The sequence below is a fragment of the Bidens hawaiensis genome, unplaced genomic scaffold (genome assembly GCF_021521415.1).
Source record: "Bidens hawaiensis isolate Kalapana, Puna unplaced genomic scaffold, B.hawaiensis_p1.1 tig00004839_1, whole genome shotgun sequence".
NCBI classification, from domain to species: Eukaryota; Viridiplantae; Streptophyta; class Magnoliopsida; order Asterales; family Asteraceae; genus Bidens; species Bidens hawaiensis.
The window spans coordinates 419,501-442,855 of NW_027491303.1; the positions used below are offsets into that span (position 1 = coordinate 419,501).

The 23,355-nt window shown below is 40.9% G+C and overlaps 1 protein-coding gene across 1 annotated transcript; it reads right to left on the reverse strand.

Moving 5' to 3' along the window:
- Positions 1-3,833: 3,833 nt before the first annotated feature.
- Positions 3,834-23,039, reverse strand: LOC143628202 (actin-related protein 2/3 complex subunit 3-like). Its single transcript, XM_077097849.1, has 5 exons — positions 23,001-23,039; positions 11,580-11,611; positions 11,359-11,513; positions 11,015-11,284; positions 3,834-4,055 (listed from the first exon to the last, which is right to left on the reverse strand). The coding sequence occupies exons 1-5, from the start codon at positions 23,037-23,039 to the stop codon at positions 3,913-3,915; spliced, it is 639 nt and encodes a 212-aa protein (XP_076953964.1). The 3' UTR covers positions 3,834-3,912.
- Positions 23,040-23,355: the final 316 nt, after the last annotated feature.

Below are 23,355 nucleotides of genomic sequence, written 5' to 3' on the forward strand. Positions count from 1 at the left end.
ACTTGTTCATACATATTAATCTTGCTTATTTTAGTTTGTTGGTCATGTTTACAAGTTCCATGGTTATGGGTTTTTAAGAGTCTATGCTTCGGTTTAACCGTAAATAGCTCTAAACCGTAAACCGAACTTTGTTACTAGTTTTGTTAAATAATTGTTTAAACATACTTAGTGTTAGATCTAAGTTTCTAAAATCATTTTTACAAATTCTATGGTTATGGGTTTGTAGAATTTTACCTCGGTCTTAACCCGAAACACGATCCGAACCGAAAACCGAACTTTTGTTTAAAGACTTTATTGTTAACTTTTGGTTGTAAAACTTAAAGTATTTTTTTTATTTGTACATCATTATACAAGTTTTTTAGTGTTTGGACATGTGGAAACCAAACCGATTCTTACTCGCTTAAGACACACAAGTGTGTTTTTTTTTAGCCATCAAGACTTGTATATTTCTTTAAAAATAGTTACAAATTGATTTTTAAATATTTTCTTAAGTACTTGGAAATGTTGGATCCAACTTGATCTCATAACAAAGTTTGGACCGACAAAACCGAACACTCGCTTAACGTGCGTTGTTAGTTCTAAAACAATGGAACTACATACTTGGTTAAGTCTTATTAAATTTTATTGACTTATCTCATAACATTCAATATTTTGGAAAGTTGACTTTGGGTTTGACCAATTATCAAGACCTGAACCGACAACCCGAACACTCGATAAAAAAACCCGTTTTAGTATCTTTATTCCAAAGGGATTTGCATTCTTGCATTTTATCTACCTTATTACTTAACATAGGTTGAGTAAATATTAAGGTTAGATACTTTAACCCGGTTTCGAGCAAACTTACATTTTAAAGGGTTATTATTATAAATTCTTAAATAGTTACATTTTAAAACCTTGAACTTTAATTATTTACATTTCTCAACGTTTATTTTGTTTAAAGACCTTCAAGACAACCTTTCTAAATTCAAGACTTCTTTTCTTTTTAGGCATTGTGCGTTAAACTCGTCGTTCCGACAAATCTCCAAATTATCATCTTTCAAGTTTACTACTTGAAGGTGAGTACTTCATACCCCATTTTTCATCTTTTATTTTGGGGGTGACATTTCATACTTATTCAACAAAATGCTTTATATTTGAATCTTAAACCACAAACGTAGTTGTATACTTTACTTAAATAATTGCTTCATTTGGTGTTCTATGCTTATATGTCTATGTGTTTATCGCTTTTGGTTGGTGGAACTATAAAATCCTAGACTATTTGGCATCCCCTTATAGCAAGGTGTCGTTAACGTAATGCAATTAACGATAACTATAAAATCCTAGACTATTTGGCATCCCCTTATAGCTAGGTGTCGCTAATGTGTTTAGCGATATCTATTTATCCAAATTACCACTTTTATTTATCGTTTCGTATGCAAGTTTTGTGGCTATCTTTATTATATACTAATATGATTAAACTTATGAATTGCTCACCGACCTTTGTGTTGACAAACTTTATTTTATGAAATGTTGCAGGTTTGCATCTTGGTTGATTTATGATTGTGAAGAAAACGACATCAAAGACCTTAGGATATTAGTAAAAATGAACAATATCAAATTTGCTATATTTTGTGATATCTTGTTTATGGTTATTTTATGGATAATTGTTATGTGACATTTTCGATGTTGTGAAATGAAATGAGTTTATTAAATACTGTCACTTTAATTAGTGTCGTGTGCTTATGGACAATCGTTACACCTCGGCATGTTCCACCGCCTTTGGTCGGGGTGTGACAGCGGTGGTGGGTGGCATAGGGTGAGGTTGAAAGCAACCAAGGTGGATAGCAGCGAAGGTGGTGGCGGCTGGGTGACGGAGAATAGTGGCTGTGGTTAAACCTTGAAGTGGTGGAGAAGAGATGAGAGGTTTTAATTGGGTTTTATTTTTTCAAATAAAGGGCTTTCGTTATGAACTAAAATAATCATTTTTAGAAAAACAATACTTCTTATTTAAACCCAACTTTAAATATATATACGAACTATATATATTTTTCAACGTGTGTAACACATGTAACCTAGTAAGGCTGGACGTACTGGAACTTTGAATGACGCCGAACTTGATGATGTGGCTCTAAACAATTAGTTAAACCCCATTACACCACCTCCAAATATGGCGCCTCTAATATTTCCGCCAATGCTTTAACGGAGTAAAACAGGGTGATGAGGATTAATATTATGGCATTTGGGGGTGCTGAACAATACAACTAATTTGTTTATAAAAAATGGTAGAAAATATAAACTTTCACATATTTTCTATCATATTCTCATAATTATTCACTCACTAATTCTCTAATATTTTATATAACAATGGATCAACTACACAACAATTTATTTTCTTAGGAGGTGGATGCGGCGGTGATAATCGAAATTGTTCGAGTGGGGGATAAAATATTTAGTTGAGCATGGCCAAACATCAAGTATCCATTTTTTTTTCTTTTCTTCTTTTTTTTCTTATTTCAAGTATCGCCTTTTTATTCCTATATCATTGTAACTTTTATTTTATTAAAATGTCATATTATTTTATTGCATGTGTTGTTTTATTATTTAAAGTGTTATGTTTATTGAATAATAAAATACGATTTAATAAAAAAAAGTGGTTGAATAGTAAATGCAATTAGTTAAAACCACTGCACTTGACTTAGGAGGGGCTTTAGTGAATTCATTTTTATTTACATGTAGCTTACATGGCATTTTAACTAAATAATTTGTTAAAACCACTATACATGGTCTAAGATATACCATTTTGGTCTTGTGGTCCTAGAAATCTAAGTAACCAACCAAAAGGAATATCAATAACTCTTTACTAACTCTAAGCCACGTCACCTTTGAGAATCCACGTCAGCACAACAAGACAAACAATTTAGACTTGGCAAAGATTTCAAGTGACCGGTAGCTAGCTAGACCGGTTCTTGACCCAAATGGTTGGGACCATGATGTGGGATTTGATGGAATATATAAGCCTAGAGAGTGAGGTCAGGAAGGATAAACATGCATGATTTGAATGCGCAGTTAAGTTAGTGTCGTTTAGCTTTTATGGACCGACGTTGGCCCCCTTACGGTGCAGGACTGGATGTTGAATCAATCTTCATGTAAATACTCTTCATGGTAACAGAAAACTGTGAATGTTGTATAAGGTGGAGTGTCTTTGTGGTTTTCGGAATACTTACCATATATGCGGGTTTGAAACTAGAAGAGAGTGAAGTTTGTAAGTGGGCGGTTAGGAACAAGCGACTGATGGCGGGAGTGTTCGGGTGATAATAAGAGGGAGGGATTACCCTGTGCTATGGCAGTGTTTTACGTATGAACAAAGACATAATTTTTGGTTGGATTGATGGACAAATGTCCATAATAAATAACCCAAGTACACGACAATTAACTGTTAAATGAGTGGATCAAGTTTTGGTTTAGATGGTTTTGACTCAAAAGTACTGGGTCGAACCTGGATGTGATATAATTTTAAAAAACAGTTGGTTTAGCAGTTCGGTTTGGAAGGATTAGATTGATTTTCTTTTTCCAACGGTATTAAAAAGTATGATAAACATGTCTAGTGAATATAATACATATATTTGTAATTGAAATTTATTTCACAAATTTAATCATAAATTGTATGTATCAAGTTTGCAGAAAGAACACCAGAAGGTAGTTACTTAACATGAATATATATATCGAGCTTGGTTCGAACCAATAATAAGTTAAGAACTGTGAGAACCGCGTAATGCATTTGTACATAGTGCATGGAAGATCATCAAAATAGTGAGGGAGAAAAGATGCCATTTACGTAAGCATTTATAGCACTACGTACAAATCTATTATGTGGCTCTCACAGTTCTCATTTTTATTCTGAATCGAACGCCTGTCTATGTATATGTGGATGTACTAAAGAGCAATGGTGTTGATAAACTTGCGTTTCGCAAAAGCCAACCACCACTTGTTTGGAGTTCCATTAGGTCTGTACGCAACACTCAGCAATCTCCCACTTGTTTCTTCCCTTATTTGCTTCAAATAATTCCGTAACAGCTCTGCAAACCATACATTCTGCCTTGTTTAGATCAACAATTTCTCACACACAATTAAATTTAATAAAAAACGAGTAGCACAGAACATGTCCAGGTCAAAAGAAGGGGTCAATTTGAGTCATGTTTTATGACTAACAGGTGAAATTGGGAAAATGAAAATTATTAGCTTAAAAGGGAACCTGGTAGGAAGTTACTAAAGGTTTTTCATGCACAAAAGCTCCTTAATCATTTTATTCAATAATTAGATTATATTGCAATTTAATTATTTTTTTATTCATGTAGTTAGAAAACTTATTTCATTTTCACAAAAAAAAATGTGGCAGGCCAAACAACCCATAGGGGTGTAAACAAGCCAAGCCACTCGTGAGCTGCTTGAGATTGGCTCGCTAAAAGCTCGAATTGAGCTGTGCTTAAACGAGCACAACCCTATAAATAAGCTTGTTTAATAAACGAGCTTGAGCTAGCTCGTGAGCCTAAACGAGCCTATTATTTATATAAATTTGTTTAACATATTATGTATACACTTTCATAGTTACTCTTACTATTCATAAAATTATGATAAAAATAACCACATAATATATATTATTTAATATAATTCAGATATATATAAGAATACTTATAAATGTATACAAATTAATTAATAAATAACAAACGAGCCGAGCTCAAGCTTGAGCTTGAAATACTACTCATGAGCTGAGCTTGAGCTTGAAAAACAACGTATGATCCGATCTCAAGTTTCAGAAAAAGAGCTCGAAACGAGCCGAGCCCGGGCCTAAGCTCTCGAAAGTTAAATGAAGTGAGTTCGAGCCTAAGCCTAGACGGGAAGGCTAGTTTACATCCCTACCAAACTGTTTGAACCTGTACCAACGATAAGACATCTTGACCTCAACTCATTTTGATGTTTGACCACTACCAAGCCCGCCCAATATTGTCCCTCGTATCAGCAAGCACACTGGCATATAACCTATGGAGAGAATTTACCTGCTTCTTGCTTAGACCGGTATACAAACCGATGGAACACCCCTAATTTTTTTTATTTTTTTTTTAATAGAATTGCCCAAATTAATCATTTTGTTTTAGATATGTTGGAGAATATAATATAAAAAGAATTGACTAATTTGGATATAGAGTATAGCAGCAAGTTATCTCTGCAAGTTTTGATAATAGAGTATAGCAGCAAGTTATATTTGCAAGTGCCCCCAATAATGTTGCAACTTGTATAGTATTATATTAGTTTTCATCTTGTATAAATATGTAATCTATGCTATAGTTCAGTGTGTGAAATATAAGTCTACTTCTCCCAATTCTCTGTTCTAATATCTGTTTATAATATGTTAACTGATACCATTAACATGGTATCAGAGCCACAGCCATCTGAATCAATCTGTTCTTAACCAGCCAGCTCGTATTCAAGATAAAACATAAAATCCTGTTTTCACAAGTCACTGGTTCATCTCACCTCCTCCACCATCACCTTCACCTACCTCTGAATTGCAGCTCTTGAAAATGTCACCGCCAGAATACAATTCACACGCCACCACCACCGTCGCCATACTCCTCGGCGCGTGAGGGCGCGCCAGACCCCTCAGTTAACAGATTCTCGTTTATTTCCTATTTTCTGATTAACATTTGAATCAGATTTCTGGTCAAAAATATGTCTTGACTCTGGTAAAACCAAAGGTGACTCTGAAAAGATCACTAGTTCTGTTATTCCCAATTTTGCAGATGTGTCATCTCTACCAACTCGTCTAACTGACAACAAACTCGATGGCACCAATTTCTTCGAATGGAGCAAGACCATTTGTATCTATCTGCGCAGCATCGGGAAAGCCTCTCATCTCACCTCTGATCCTCCAACAGATGAAACTCAAGACCAATGGTTGCAGAATGACGCTCGGTTGTTCCTGCAAATCAGGAACTCTATTGATGTGTCTGTTCTTTCACTCATCAATCATTGTGAATATGTCAAAGAACTGATGGACTACTTGGAATTTCTATATTCTGGACAGAGCAATATGTCAAGAATATACAATGTTTGCAAGTCCTTCCATAGGAGGGAGCAACTTGATCAATCCCTAACGGCGTATGTGATGGGATTCAAGAAAACATATGAGGAACTAAACACACTTTTACCCCTCAGCACTGATGTACGTGTAATGCAAGCCCAGCGAGAAGAAATAGCGGTGATGAGTTTTCTGACCGGTTTACGATCGGAATTTGATGCTATTCGAACTCAGCTTCTAAATGAATCAACAATTCCATCTCTCCAAGAGACATTTGCTTGAATGCTACGTCATGAAAGCATTCCACCTCCAAATCCATCAGTTCATAACAGTGCACTGGTCAGCCGAGGAGGATTTCGTGGGAGCTCAAGAGGTGGTTATCAAAGTAGTCCACGAGGCGGTTATCAAAGTAACTCACGTGGTGGTTACAACAAATATAACCCTGGTGAAAGAGATTATACTCCCACAAACAGCAATGGAAATGTTGAATGCAATTACTGTCATGAGTTTGGGCATACCAAGTACAATTGTAAGAAAAGACTAGCTCGAAACGCGAGAAACTCTTCTGCTCATCTAGCAACAAACAATAATGAAGGCAACTCAGAAGATGAGCAAGTTGTCTATCAACCCAACATGACTCCGCCCAACACAAATCCAACTGCCACATTTGCTGAGGCAGGTAAATCTGCTACTACTTCCAAATGGGTCATTGATTCTGGAGCTTCTGAACACATGACTTGGTAATCACAAACTCCTTTCAAATTTTCATAATCATTCACAATCATCTCACGTCACCATTGCTGATGGAACAACTCCAAAAGTTCTCGGTTCAGGAAGTGCAAATATTACTCCCTCAATTCATCTGTCATCAGTTTTAAATTTACCCAATTTCCCATTCAATTTACTATCGGTCAGTAAAATCACTCGTGACCTGAATTTTAGTGCTTTATTTTATCCTGGTTTTTGTATTTTTCAGGATCTGTCGACAAAACGAATAATTGGTAAAGGAAGGGAATCAGATGGCCTGTATATACTTGAAACACAGACACCCTACTCTCTAGCTTGTCCAAGCTCATCACCATTACAAGCACATTGTCGGTTAGGTCACCTGTATATACTTGAAACACAGACATCCAAAGTCTGAAGAAATTATGTCCCCAATTTTCTAGTTTGTCATCTTTGCAATGTGAGTCATGTCAGTTTGCTAAACACCAACGTGTACCTCTAAGTCCTCGAGTCAATAAGCGGGCTACGTCCCCTTTCGAGTTGGTCCATTCTAATGTTTGGGGTCCTTGTCCTATTACTTCTAAACTAGGTTTCAAGTATTTTGTAACGTTTGTTGATGACCATTCTCGTGTAACCTGGATATATTTTATGAAATGTCGCTCTGAAGTATTTTCCCACTTTTGCAACCTACATGCTGAAGTTAAAACACAGTTTAATGCATCAATTCGTACATTAAGAAGCAACAATGCTAAAGAATATCTATCGAAACCATTTCAATCTTATTTCTTGCGAAATGGGATACTTCATGAAACCTCATGTCTCGATACACCTGCCCAAAACGGAGTGGCTGAACGTAAAAACAGACACCTCCTTGAAGTAACTAGAGCTTTGTTATTTCAAATGAATGTTCCAAAATCCTTTTGGGCAGATGTGGTCTCCACGACATGCTTTCTTATAAACCGCATGCCATCAGTCGTTCTCAATGAGGATATTCCATACTCTGTCATGTTTCCTACAAAACCTTTGTATCTTGTTCCTCCTAAGATATTCGGAAGCACTTGTTATGTTCGGGATACCCCTCCACATCTCACCAAATTAGATCCAAAATCCCTAAGATGTGTCTTTGTTGGCTATAGTCGTTTACAAAAAGGTTACAAATGCTTTTCTCCTGCTCTTCAGCGATACCTAGTATCTCGGGATGTAACGTTTCATGAAAATGTTTCTTTCTTTACCATACCACATAGTCATCCATCCAAGGAAGATGCTATTCTCATTGATGACAATTTTCTATCCTATCCTCAAACTGTGTTGCCACCGTCTCAAACACCTGAGTTTGTCCAACCAAAATCTGTTCAGCCCCAAACATTTGAGTCTGTGCATTCCCAAAGTGTCGAGCAGCCAGCTGTCTTACAGCAGCCTTCCAAATCCAACCAACCTGTTATTCAAGTATATCAAAGGCGAAACAAATCAATATCTGATTCTGTTCCCAAACCAACTGATTCGCCGACAGATTCACCAAATGAATCTTCTGAAAGCGAACCTAATACCGATCTTCCAATTGCCCTTCGAAAAGGTAAGCGTGCATGTATGTACCCCATTGCTTCATTTGTCTGATATGACAAATTATTTAAAGCCTCCCACGCATTCGTGGCAACAGTCGATTCCATTCCGACTCCCAAAACTGTAAGTGAAGCACTTGCCCACCCTGGTTGGCGTAAAGCTATGATTGAAGAAATGGAAGCCCTCGAAGGGAATGATACCTGGTCCCTTGTAAATTTACCAGTCAACAAAAGGGCAATTGGCTGCAAATGGGTATATACTGTTAAAGTTAATCCCGATGGTTCTCTCGCACGATTAAAAGCTCGGTTAGTAGCAAAAGGCTATGCTCAAACATATGGTTTGGATTATTCAGAAACTTTTTCTCCTGTAGCCAAGCTATCATCTGTCCGTTTGTTCATCTCGTTAGCTGCAACATATGACTGGGGATTATATCAGCTTGACGTTAAAAATGCATTCTTACACGGAGATTTAAAGGAAGAAGTCTATATTGAGTAACCACCTGGGTTTGTTGCTCAGGGGGGAGTCAGGCAAAGTGTGTGGATTAAAGAAATCTCTGTATGGACTAAAACAATCTTCGCGCGCATGGTTTGGAAAGTTCAGTACCGTGGTTACTGAATTTGGGTTAAAGAGAAGTTCATATGACCACTCAGTGTTCTTTAAATCTTCAAAATCAGGGTGTATTCTTCTAGTGGTATACGTAGATGATATAGTAATCACTGGGAATGATGAAATCGGTATAAAGAAATTGAAAGGGTTCCTTGGAACACGGTTTCAAACAAAAGATCTGGGAACACTAAAATACTTTCTAGGGATTGAAGTCTCTCGTTGCAGTAAGGGAATGTGTTTAAATCAGCGAAAATATTGCTTAGATGTATTAAAAGAATCTGGAATGATTGAAGCAAAGACTTGTGATGCGCCAATGATACCAAATGCAAAGTTGAAAGCAAATGAAGGCGATCTCTGGCAAATCCCGAGAAGTATAGAAGAATCATTGGCAAGTTAAACTATCTTACTATTACTAGGCCAGATATTGCTTTTCCTGTAAGTATGGTTAGCCAGTTCATGTCGTTCCCTAGAACCTCACATTGGGAAGCTATGTGTCACATTCTTAGATATCTGAAGGGCGCTCCATGTCGTGGAATCTTATATCAAAACAATGGTCATCATACAATAGAAGGATTTACTGATGTTGATTATAATGGTGACCCAACAAGTAGGCGCTCTACCACCGGCTATTGTGTTCTTGTGGGAGTCAATCTAGTGTCATGGAAAAGCAAGAAACAAAGTGTTGTATCTCGTTCAAGTGCAGAATCGGAATATACAGCTATGGCGCAGAATACTTGTGAACTAGTCTGGGTTCGGAATCTTCTCAGCGAAATTGGGTTTAAGCAAGCACAACCAATGAACCTATGGTGCGATAATCAAGCAACAATTCATATTGCAAACAATCCAGTGTTCCATGAAAGAACCAAGCATATAGAAAGTGATTGCCACTTTACTCGAGAAAAACTTGAAGATGGAACAATTAAAACCCCCCACGTACGGAGTGGAGATCAGCTAGCAGACGTATTCACCAAAGCCTTACCCGGAAGCAGAATCAACTATATTTGTAACAAGCTGGGCATGATTTAACATATATGCCCCAGCTTGATGGGGAGTGTTAGAGAATATAATATAAAAGAATTGACTAATTTGGATATAGAGTATAGCAGCAAGTTTTGATAATAGAGTATAGCAGCAAGTTATCTTTGCAAGTGCCCCCAATAATGTTGCAACTTGTATAGTATTATATTAGTTTTCATCTTGTATAAATATGTAATCTATGCTATAGTTCAGTGTGTGAAATATAAGTCTACTTCTCCCAATTCTCTGTTCTAATATCTGTTTATAATATGTTAACTGATATCCATTAACAAGATAAATGCCCCTTTTAAAAATCCATGCTCGTATTCGTCACAATTCCAATCGTCATTCAAGAACTAATCAGATGCCAGTTACGATCGCAATATGTGGTTAATCCGAAGGGATTATTTCGATTTCAATTATGATATATATCGAAAGTATATTCGAAAATTTTAAATTTAATAATTTCTTTGTGCGATTACGTTAAAGGATGAAGAAGATACTGATATTTTGTTTCAGGGATTTATCCAGAACTAATTTTGTCTTCGTCATCCTTTAGCGTAACCGCACAAAAAATTAACAAAAAATCAAACTTTTTCAAGCACACTTACGATATATGGAAATCGAAATCATCCATTCTGATAAACACGTATCAGCCGGCGTGAATACAAGCATGAATTTTTGAAAAGGGTGTTTATCTAAAAAGTGATTTGTTTGCGCAATTCAATTAAAAATGACGAAAATACCCTCACATGATAGGCATGTAATTGGCTTCACAGTTAAGTTTTAGCGACTGCTAGTGTTAGTACCTAAGTGTGTTACCAAAAATAAAGCACATACACTAACGGCGTAATTAACTCGTTAATTAATGAATAATACTCATTAGCTAAGCTTGAGCTCTACAAACAGAGCTCGAAATTCTCGTAAGTTAAACAAGTTGAGTTCTAGCGTAGATGAGCTCAGGCTCGACTCGGCTCATTTACACTCCTACCGAACTGTTTGAACCTGCGCCATTTTGATATCAGCAAGCAGTTTGAGTAAAAAATTTACCTGCTTCTTGCTTAGACCCGGGTAATGGAAACAGGCCGGGAAAAGGGAAACCCGACTCTCCAGGCACGGGCACATCTTCCAAACCGAGGTTAATTACCGCTTTTGTCCCTTCAGCCAATGTTCTGCAGCCTTCAAGCCTCTTCAAGGCCACATTAATATAGAATGTTAAATAGATCAAAAGTTTATCAGCGGGGCTTTGAATGTCGAAGTTCTTGAAGAAGACGTTTGCCCTGAAGAACGTGATGGCTTCATCAATTATATCAGTTGTGGCTGCACAAAGCAAGTAATCACATTCAATCGACTAGTTCGCCGAGTCAAAACAATTTGTTATTAGACGGTTTGACCTTGATCGGACACAGGAGCGGGTCCTCTTATGTGACTTTTAAGAGGGAGTAACGGGCAGCCGCAAGCTTTAGTGATTCCTTCATCATCCACGAATGTAGAGTGGTAAACCTGAGAATTATTATTATTGTTCACCGGTGAAATAACAGCATAATAACTAATATACCATTTTATTTTAATTTTCTAAATTTTTGAAATTAAAACGAATTCGGAGTGGTTTTACCATGTTGAATAGAGGAAATTGGAATTCAGTTCCTGCAAAATCCAAAAATAAGTTTCAATTGTCACGACTAATAACAATGATTTGGGTGGGTAATGAATAAAAATGTGGAATGAATGAATAATGGAACCCTAATTGATCTGCATTTGCATATAATATATAATAAAATCCATTTCCAAGATGTCAATTTAATACGATCGATTACCTGTGGGTGGCTATGGTACCATTTATTATTATTAATATTATGATCAGATCCGAGATGAATGAGAATTTCTAAATAAAGATGGTGGAACCCTATGTTTGTGCCGGCTGGTCTTGTAACTTTTTTTTTTTTTTTCATAAATAACATTTATTTTTATAATTTATTACTAATAAAATAATTTAAAATTAAATTATATTCAATTTAATCATATTCAATATATAATTCAATAAAAATTAAAAACTATCAGGTTTTTTTTTCAAAGTTTCATTATATTTATTCTTATTTTGGTTTCATTTCGGTTTTAGTTTTTATAAATTTGTTTCCTTTTATACGGGTTTAACTCTATTCATTTTTTGTTTCGGTTTTTACAATTTTTGTTTTTGGTTCGGTTTCAGATTTATCGGTTTTAGTTTTTCAGTGTCATTTCGGTTTTGTTTTAGTTTTATTGTTATTTGGTTTTATTTAGGTTTTCGGTTTTAGTTTTGTTTTAGTTTTTTTTTCAATTTAGTTTCGTTTCAAGTTTTATTTAGTTTGTTCGGTGGTTGGTTTTAGTATCTATTCAAAAATGAAATAATATGGAATGTTCACAAATTAAGTGAAAGGTTCACATGGGTTTCAACTATCAAGTATTTTGAAGTTATTGAAGCTTTATATTTTTTTGAATCTTCACAACCACTAATAATGAATTCGCATTTGGTAGAAAAAATTTCAAAATCTAAAAACATTGTATGTGTTAACCTTCATTTTCTTCTTAATTGTAAGCGTGTTATTATTTTCTTTTATGAAAATGAGTCATTTAGAAATGTTTTTTATTTACTTTGGCTTAGATCAAAACGGGTCATTTTAAAAGGGTATCAGTTTAGTTCGGGTTAACGAGTCAATATAAAAAGGCATAGATTCCATTCTGGTTTCAACGGATCTTTTTAAAATCGCATTGATTTGGTTATGGTCATACCTGGTTAATTTAAAAGATATCGATTTGGTTCGTGTTTAAATTGGTAATTTTAAAAGCGTAACAATTTGATTCTGGTCAAAACATGTCATTTTAAAAAGGTTTAAATTTGGTTCTGGTAATGAGCTTCAATTTATGAGGGTGCAGGACTTTTCACATGAAATGTAAAACCAGTTTTCGTAGTCAGTTAGTCACTATGTTTGTTAGATTGGTATATGAGTGTTTATGTCGTCAACTGTGTTCCCGATCCATGAATAAAAGAAGCCTGAATCATTCTTGGATGCTTATCGGGAATCTTTCCTGGATGTTTATATTCTGATTTGCTTGCTTTCTAGAATAATATTAGTGAAGTTTGTTTGTTTGTTTTATATTAAAATTAGTTTTTAAAGTTTATGAAATTTATGTTTTAAAGTTTTAAATTTTCTTCGTAAACATTCTACTATATAAAGTCATTTTTTTGTAAGTTTATGTATTTAAGTACTTTGTTTGCGTATGAATAATAATTGCAATTAAAAATCATGTTGTTTCAAAAAATATATTAAAAAATAATTTATCGTTTGAAATTGTATATATATTTACTTAACGATTTCTATATTTTTCCCCCGTGTCGTGCACGGGTCAATAACCTAGTAAATAAATAAAAGAGGTGTTTGACTGTTTGGGATGGGAAATGCTCGTCTCGGCACAGGTAACATTTGTTCATCCCTTTTCCCACATAATGTTATTACGTGTAGTGAACTTGAATTGTGATCTATACATAATTGTCTAAGTAACGTATTTTCTTTAAAACAATGGGAAAGGTGGTTGATATCATATTATTTATATCATTTAAAACAAAAGATAGATACATGTGTATTATGTGGTTCTCATAGTTCTCTATATATATATTTTTCTCTCTAAAATAAAAACCCTGGATGGATGGATATATAATTTTTTATTTTTAAATTACTCAATGTTTAATTAAAAATGTACCCGTATGTATTTTTTCATTTCTTGGGGGATCATTACATGATGAAAATACCGAAACATCATGAGGACTTGCAAGATCGTCCGTGATAAGTAGGTTTGAGTCTCCGAACAACCATTAAAAAATCACTATCTAAAAGATTCTTAAAAGATGGCTAAACAATGGAGATGGTAAAAGATCAAATTTTGTGGTTGAAGAAACACTAATCGACCCCGGGCAGATTACGGATAATCTGGGGGTTAAATAGATGTTTCCCACGAGGGGTTATGTCCGGCAAAGATGGTTCTTCTGGTGACCTGCAAAACAGACACCGTGAGCTCGTCACTGAGAAGGGGGGGTACCTCCTTGTGACCACCCTCCGGCGTGAGAATCAGACTAGATTTCTCTTGAATATAAGTGTATATTAAGATATTGCTAGAAAAGATAAGATGTGATAAGGTAGTGTAATGTGTCCATACCATTCCAAGGTGTTGGAGTATTTATAGCCGAAGGTAGGTTTCCAAGCAGGTACAGCCGGCTGAATAGTATTCCTGTTCTGCCAACTGTGGGCTACGCACGTGCCATGCTGGTGGTTGGTGGGTAGGCAGCGGCTGATAGTGACCAGGCCGGCTGTGTACTATTCCTGTTCCACCAACTGCAGGCTATGCACGTCCTCCGACAGGTTGGTGAGTAGGCAGCGGCTGATAGTGACATACAGTACAAGAGCGTGCTGCTCGTCATACTGTTGTCAGTGAGCTGTCGTATCTTTGGTCAGATCTTTTGTCCATACCTCGTCAGGTACAGTACAAAAGATCCTCCAGTATCGTACGGACTGGCTCATTTGTGCGGGAGTGTTCCTGGCTTGCTCACTCCTTCTTCAGGTGACATTACTGAATTATTTAAGAGTTAAGTGCCTTGTGCGTGTAGCCTTGCTGCTCGGGTAGCCTTCCCTGATGGCTAGTATCCGTTACTGCGGGAACAGGCGGAGTACGTCGACCATTGGGAGGCTTTTCCTGCGGGAACAGCTTGCGTACTGCGCGTAAGGACGTCACGTCTCTGAGCATGGTGGGTCCTGCGGATCCAGTTGGTTTCTGCGCAGACGTCTCTTCAAGGTGAGTCTTGCGAGTTTAGCCTTTGCGCAGACGTCCCTGTTGAAGGTGAGTCTTGCGAGTTCAACTGCGCAGACGTCCCTCTTTGAGGTGAGTCTTGCGGGTCCAACTGGGCTCTGCTGGGACCTACCTCTTCAAGTCCCCCCAGTCCAATGTTCTTCTCATGAATTGTTAATAAGTGAGGTGAACTTTTGGACTTAAGCAAAGGGTTTTGAAAAGGGTTTAGTTTTAAGGTTTTCCATGGGGATTCTTCCCGCGGAAGTCCTAATGTCACGTGCAGAAATTCCCGACTTTTCTGCTTGATCTTTGGGTATGATGCGGGTAGGTCTGTAACCTCCTCGCAAGTCAGGAGCGTTGAGTTCCACTTGTATAGATTCTCCATGAGGTTTTGGTAGTTTTGAACATAGTGATCAATTATGTTAAAACAACCAATTCCATCTTGGAGCTTCAAACAATCTAGTTCTCGACGTTCCCGCTATGCGGGGATGTTATTCCCGTTTCCGCAAGCATGGCCCAGAAGATCTTTCTTGGTTTCAATTCCCTGCGGAGTGCTAGGTATGTGAAGGGTTTCGCCTTGACACTGTACCCGCACTCGTCTTATAGTTACTTTACTTCCAAGGTATTCCTGGCTTCAATTCCCTGCAGGTGCTAAGTATGTGAAAGGTTTTGCCTTAACACTGTACTCGCACCTGTCTTATAGTTACTTGGTTGCCAAGGTAAGGGGTATAGTCCCGCTTACTTTTGAATCTTTTTGAATCTTTTTGAAATTCGAAGAGTTGGTGAAAGGATAAGAACAGTCCAAACTGTTGAAACGTCGTCCGACGGTTTCTTCTGACAGTGTCAGGACGTGCAGGAAGTTATGACGACGTGACAGTATATGGTCATTCCAGACGCTTTTCCAGGCGCGTGGGCGCGAGTTTTCGGGCGCGTGGCCGCGAAGTTTACGGCACGCGTCCTGTCAACAGCTGTTGCCAGCTTGCTTTTTCCACGTGTCATAGTTTCATTGCACCAGCGTTTTCCTCTCTCTTCCGCATTAAATTCATCGCATTCATTGCGATGAGTATATAAAGGGAGGAGAGGTTGCATCTCAACTCACAGTTTCACCTCTCTTCTTCTTCTAAACGATTTCCGGCGAATACTCTAACTTTTCTGTCGAGCATTCTCCTGAAATCGTTCTTGTTTACATCCCAAACATGTCTTCTCATGATCCTGAGGTTATTGTCGAGGAGTCCGATGTATACCTCGAGAATCCGTCGTCCACGTCGGACAAGGATGACAAGAGTACTGCTGGCGAGTGCCAGTGTGCTCTTCCGGTCGACCTCTATCAGTACGTCGTCAGGAAGTTCATGCTCGAGCCTTTCGAGCCTGAGTTTCCTGCACCTCATCAGACGGTGTACGATGCCCCCAAGGGCAAGATAGGGGTGTACGCTGCATTCTTCGTCTATGGGAATCTCAGGTTCCCATTGACGAAGTTTGTATACCGTGTTCTGGAGAGACACGGTGTGCATCTGACTGAGGTACACCCAATGGCGATCGCCAAGATCCGCCATTTCGAGTGGGTGTGTCTCATTCTGGGTGTGGAGCCCCATGTTGACCGCCTGATGACCTTCTATTCCTGGAGGTGCATCCAAGGGTGGTATACCTTGGTCAATCGGATCAAGGGTTTGAAGATCTGCGCTACCGAGCGCAGTCTTCGATCTTGGAAGCGGGAGTTCTTCTATATCTCCGCTCGCGTCGTCCCCATAGCGATGACGTTCAAGAACGGGAGAGCCCTCCCGAACCTTCACGCCTCCAACTACCAGGAGGCGGAATGGTTCTCCAAGGTTTCCCGGATCCAGTCTCCGGTTTACCGCTTTGCGGAGTCCGGGATGGTGATGCTCGGGATGAGCCGGGTGTGGAAGGAGGCGTCACAGATTCCCATCGTCCTCGAATACGGTTTGAACTCTGTCCCTTACGGTATGCTTCATATTATCCGTTAATTTAGGGTTTTTGTTCTAACCGTTTTTTCTTTTTGTTTTCAGAGGGAAACGACTTGCAGTCTCTCCTGCAGCCGCGGGAGAGTGATGGTCCGGCTCGGATGGGTACTCGTGCTCTAGATGAGAACGAGTTGCCCATCCTTGAGCAAACGGCGGATCGGTTCGTGGAGGTCTACCCGCCAGGCCACGAGATCCTGAGCGCCAGGCGGCCAGGTAAAGAACTTTTTGACCCTCGCCCTCTCAATGCTCAAACCTCTGCGGGAATTCCTCTAATTTTGTCATCTTCTGATGAGGAATCCGCAGATGGTCCTTTCTTGGCGAGGAAGAAGGCTGCTGGCGGGAAGGGCAAGGCGAAGGTTACCTCCACCGCCGATCAGGGGAATCGGTCAGAGTCAGAGACCGAGAGTGAAGAGGTGGCGGGGAACCCTGGTGGTGATGAGACCACTGTTCCGGAGGTTGAGACAGCTGTCACCTCCGGGCAGCCTAGTACAACGACGGTGACCGGCGTGAAGAGGCCGACTCCATCGGGTTCGTCCCCGCCTATTCGCACATTCAAGCTCAAGAGGACTCGTAAGTGTAAACTTTAACTTCAACTTCATATCTTTCCGCCATTATATTTAAATATGTTGTCTTCATGCAGGCGTGGATGCAACCGCATTCCAGGGTGGAGCGGGGAGGAGCACTTCTGGACCCATGACGGTAGGTTTGGTCAACCTACCCGAGGCGATGACTCAGGCGGCTGCGCCTGCTTCACGTGTTGGTTCAGTTGCTCACTCGGTTGAGGCAACTGTTCCAACTGTGACGTCGTCTCCGCCGGCTGTCAGTGCCATATTCACTGATTCCTTCACTGAGTCGGCGGTGAGTTTTTCTGCGGGCTCTTCCACAGCGGCGACCACGGTTGTGAGTTCACCTCCGTTGGTTCCTATGACGGCGGCTTCAACCGCGCATCCGGCACCGGCGACCACCTCGCCCCCGGCCGGTTCAGCAGGTATGTTTGGGGTTGGGGCGTCTAGCCAATCTCTGCCTCCTTCCCATCTGCCTGACCTCTTGGATGGATATCCGCTAGGTTCGGGTGATGGGTTTGGCGGCTACAGGCCTGTCGTCGACCCTACAGGTGCGTAGGGTTATTTTGGCCTGTTATGTTTTTTTTTTATCATATTTTCCTAACTGCTTTTTGTTTTTGCAGTGTCGGATTCGAATGAGGTGTTTGTTCCGCGGTGGAACATCTGCCGGGGAACCACCCTTCGGACGGCTGTGGACTGCGTTGAGTGGGCGCGCCACGCCGCCCCCAGTGGTGCACTGGGAGAAGCTATGTCAAGCTACCAGGAGGGTAGGCTGACAAACGAGCTTCGAATTCTCCTTGCCCAGATGCAGCCGCGTGTCGAGCTGCTTTGTCGTGAAAACGACAAGTTAAAAGCAGCTCGTATCCAAGAAGTAGCTCAGGCGCGGGCTGTCCGGGAGGAGAACAGGAGGCTCTCCGCCGTTGCTGCGGAGAATGAGAAGGCCTTCAAGGCCCTTGAGGTTGAAGTTCAGGCCCGTCTCGAGGCCCGTTCCAAGGCTGCCCAAGCTGTTAACGAACAGCTTCGGTTGACTAAGGAAACCGCTCGGAACGCAACTGAGAGGGCCACCAGGGCTGAAGCTGTTGCTGAGCCTCTACGCACCGAGAATGAGGAGCTCAAAGCCAAATTAGAGAGGCTCCAGCAGGCTCATGACGCCTTGGCCATGGAAGACGCCAAGAAGCTTCAAGAAATCTTGGACCAGAGGGGTATGCTTGACCATACTGAGCGTAAGCTAAAGGGCGTTTAAGAGGCTGCTGCTAAGGAAGTGTTGCTTGCCAACCTTAACAAAAGTGAAGCCGAACGCGCCCGTAACCAAGCTCAAGCTGCCCTCCAGGAGGCTCTGGTCACCAAGGAATGGCTTCTACGAGAAGCGTTGTCGCAGGTAAGCTTAGCTTCATAATGTCTTCACGCTTTTCTTTATACTTAGAAAAGGTTTTGATACTTGTATTTTTGTTTTGTAGGTTGTGCATCGGGTCTTCATGGACACATCATATGACGATGCCATGAGCGCAGCCCTCAACGCTTCTCATGAGGATGGGGAAAAGGCTGGCTTCCTGCTTGGTCTAGGGTTCGTTGAGAAGGGCATCCCGCCTTCCAACTTCCCTTTATATGATGTGGATACTGAAGCTGCTTATGACCAAGCAGTGAACCAGTATGGCGCCTTCCCGCATCCAGTGGTGGAGAAGGTGAACGAAGTTGCTGCTGCTGATGATGGGTTAACCATTCTCAAGACCTTCCTTGAACCGCCACAGCCAACTGATGGTGCGGGTACAAGTGGGTTTGGAGGGAGTGGTCCTGAAGCTTGAACCTTTAGATCCCTTCCCACTGTTAGGATAGGTTTATGTTTTTGTATAGATTTACACTCTTGTAGGCGGGTAGATACCTGGCCATTCTTGTAATACTTGAATTTTTATAGAATGTAAATCTTTTGTGGGGGTAGGACCGTCACTCTTGCTTTATAAACGTTATACGACTTGCTCATGCATATTATAGTTTAATTTCGCACTTGTTTTGCCGCATAATCAATATATGATTCGCTTGTGCATACTTTAGTTTAACTTAGCAATTTCTTAAGTACTTTGAATAAGTTAACCTATCAACGTGGCAGATAATAGGTTAAAGTTTTGCTTCCTCTTTCGTGATTGTGCGGGTAAGACCGTCACTTGCACTTAGTAGGATGGCTAAACTTTACCTATATCTAACCTGCGTGGAGGTTTTCCTCATTTTTTCCTTGAAGATATTTTCTAAGTGTTCTGAATAAGTTAACCGTTCGACGCGCGGTTGTCAATAGGTTAAAGTTCAGTTTCCTCTATCATGATTTGTGCGGTTAGGCCCGGCACTTTCATTTAGTGGGATGACCGAACTTCACCTATGACTGACCTGCGTGAAGGTTTGCCGTTTTTTGTGTTTATGCGGGTTTTGCCGCCTTCCACACGCAACGATTTCTTCACACTTATTTATGCGGTGAAAACCGGCATATCAGTGTTTTGAATAAATTAACCGTTCGACGCGCGGTTGTCAATAGGTTAGTTCGGTGTCCTCTATCATGATTTGTGCGGTTAGGACCGGCACTTCCATTTAGTAGGATGATCAAACTTTTACCTATGACTGACCTGCGTGAAGGCTTTCCTTATATTTTCTTTAAAAATTTGTCGTTTTGTGTTTATGCGGGTTTTGCCGCCTTCCACATGCAACGACTTGTTTTCCCACTTATGTATGCGGTGAAGACCAGCATATCAGTGTGGAAAGTTCATTAAGTATAAATGTAAGACCATCAGCGTCAATGTGATAAGGAGAATCATTTCCATTAGAAGTGGCTCTGGGCCTTTTCTTTTACAAGTTTGGAATTGATCTACATGCAGACTGTGTAATTGAGCTCCCTTCCATGTTCTTGGGAGTGTCATCGAGCCTTTCGAGCCGATATGCACTTGGTTCGGAATCTCGTTATTTACGCAGTATGTAGTCTTCGACATTGAAGCTGCAGTTTTATTCGTGTTTTCCCCAACTGGGGTTCTACACGCGTTAGCCTGCTCAGCGTTCATTACGCCACGAGGTGCGTGAGCGTCCCATCTCTGACAAATGCTTCGACGATGTCCTTCAAGTCTACGCATTCCTCGGTGTTGTGGCCTCTTCTCCTGTGGAAGTCACAGAATTTGCTCTGATCAGCGTTGTGACGCTCTCGGATTATTGGAGCCTTTGGCCATGGGAGTCTCTCTGTGTCGAATATCTCGGTGACGCTTTTGGTGAGTGGCGTCCATCTGGAGTTCCGGTTTGACGACGGCATGTTATCCTTTCCGCCTAACCGAGGGTGGAGCCGGATGAGGTGTCAAAGTTTACCCTTGACTGCCAAATGCCTAGCTTCCTCTTTTTGTTTAGTCGGGCGGTAAGGACATTGTTTTCTCTTGTTTTCTGGGTGTAGAGGTTTGTGCTCTGGGGAAGATCTCTACCCAGTTGCTTTTTCGTTTCCGCGAAGCGTTTAGCTGCTGTCATGATGGAATCCCATGTGGATGGCATGCCATCTTTACCCGTTAAGGTGCGGATGAGCTCTGGGTCTTTTGTGCCCTGGATGAAAGCAGCGCGAACAAGATCTTCGCTAATACTACCCAGACTTAGCTTCTTTGAGTTGAAGCGAGTGATGAAGTCTAGCAAAGATTCATCTTCCTCTCGAATGCAATTGAGGATTGTCCATTGCTCTTCGGTATACTTTCTTTGTTGGCTGAAGTGTTGGCTAAACTTCTGTTGGAAGTCTGCCCAATCATAGATGTGGTGGACCGGTAGACGGTTAAACCACGCTCTAGCCGCTCCAACTAGCGTCATCTGGAACATATAACACCACGTGGGTTCCGTCCAATTGCTGACGGTTGCCCCCGCTATGAATCTGTTCAAATGATCGTCTGGGTCGGATATACCATCATAAGTGCCGATGTTGGGCATCTGTTTGGCACTCTTCGGGGCGATTGCTTCCGCAATGTCCCTTGCAAACTTGGACATTCCCGCATTTGCAACAGTTGGTCTAAAAGCTTTGGAGAAGTCACGTGGGTTTCTACCCGCGTTTTTTGGTTTGAAAGTTTCTCCCAAATTCCTTCTCGGTTGGAAGTCCGTGTCCTTACGCTTCCCTTTCGCCCTATGGCGAGGGTTTACGTCGGTGTCGGATTCCTCCGAATCATCGTCCAAGTACTCGCACTCATTGCTCATGTTGAGCTGTTGTCGAGTGCTTCCGAATTCGTCAGCCTGTTGGAGTGAACGTAAGCGTTCATCCAACTCAGCTTGGAATTCCCTTTGACGTTTTTCCGCCCACGCTTTAACTTGTTCAAGTGTTTGGCGGGGGGGCCTCGTCTGTTGTCTTTCCACCTGGGTATCAATGAATCCCAGGGGAGGATTGTTTACTGCACTTGCCCCGGCTCGGGTAACCGGGGTAGTGTTCGTAAAATTTACTGCACTTGCCCCGGCTTGGGTAACCGGGGTAGTGTTCGTAAAATGTGTGTATTCGCCGGTGTTCCCCCCAGTAGCTGGGGTTGTGGTTACCGGGGTTTCTTGGTTACTCCCTGGCCTAGGGACCTGAGTAACGTTAACCATCTTTTCGGAGGTTTTGAAAAAACTAAGAATTAGTTTTAGCTTTTATGCACGGATGGCGCCAATGAAGAAACACTAATTGACCCCGGGCAGATTACGGATAATCTGGGGGTTAAATAGATGTTTCCCACGAGGGGTTAAATCCGGCAAAGATGGTTCTTCAGATGACCTGCAAAACAGACACCGTGAGCTCGTCACTGAGAGGGGGGGTACCTCCTTGTGACCACCCTCCGGCGTGAGAATCAGACTAGATTGCTCTTAAATATGTGTATATTAAGAGAAATGACTAGAGCAGATATGATGGTATGAGATGAGATGATAATACTGTTCCAAGGTGTTGGAGTATTTATAGCCGAAGGTAGGTTTCCAAGCAGGTACAGCCGGCTGAATAGTATTCCTGTTCTGCCAACTGTGGGCTACGCACGTGCCATGCTGGTGGTTGGTGGGTAGGCAGCGGCTGATAGTGACCAGGCCGGCTGTGTACTATTCCTGTTCCACCAACTGCAGGCTATGCACGTCCTCCGACAGGTTGGTGAGTAGGCAGCGGCTGATAGTGACATAAAGTACAAGAGCGTGCTGCTCGTCATACTGTTGTCAGTGAGCTGTCGTATCTTTGGTCAGATCTTTTGTCCATACCTCGTCAGGTACAGTACAAAAGATCCTCCAGTATCGTACGGACTGGCTCATTTGTGCGAGAGTGTTCCCGGCTTTGTGCGGGAGTGTTCCCGGCTTGCTCACTCCTTCTTCAGGTGACATTACTGAATTATTTAAGAGTTAAGTGCCTTGTGCGTGTAGCCTTGCTGCGCGGGTAGCCTTCCCTGATGGCTAGTATCCGTTACTGCGGGAACAGGCGGAGTACGTCGACCATTGGGAGGCTTTTCCTGCGGGAACAGCTTGCGTACTGCGCGTAAGGACGTCACGTCTCTGAGCATGGTGGGTCCTGCGGATCCAGTTGGTTTCTGCGCAGACGTCTCTTCAAGGTGAGTCTTGCGAGTTTAGCCTTTGCGCAGACGTCCCTGTTGAAGGTGAGTCTTGCGGGTTCAACTGCGCAGACGTCCCTCTTTGAGGTGAGTCTTGCGGGTCCAACTGGGCTCTGCTGGGACCTACCTCTTCAGTGGTTTTAGGGACCGGCTGTGAAAGTGTCATGACCACAGTTAGGACATGTTTTATGGATTTCATGGGAATTGGAATTGAAAAGCATTTCATCAAATATTGTGTTTAGTCTATAATTGAAGGAATTGAAATGGAAAATCTTTTTTTCAATGAAGCTTCTATGAAGACAATGAAAATCAAGTTTAACAAATAAGAAACACAAACTTAACTACGAAAAGGGGATGCATTACAAAAAAAAGGGATGAGGGCAATTTTGTCATTTAATTTTTAAAACATTCTAATTCCGTTATCAAATTTACCAACCAAACACCACATTAATTTTTAAGTGATTCCATTTCAATTTCTATAT

Bases quoted from the DNA above. Each gene is read 5' to 3' on its own strand.
- LOC143628202 (XM_077097849.1), bottom strand. From the start codon at position 23,039: ATGACACTTTCACAGCCGGTCCCTAAAACCACTGAAGAG. The intron at 11,514-11,579 runs GTAAAACCACTC...ATGGTATATTAG, and splicing joins AATTTCCTCTATTCAACATG to TTATTATGCTGTTATTTCAC. The intron at 11,285-11,358 runs GTCAAACCGTCT...TGCTTTGTGCAG, and splicing joins CGCTCCTGTGTCCGATCAAG to CCACAACTGATATAATTGAT.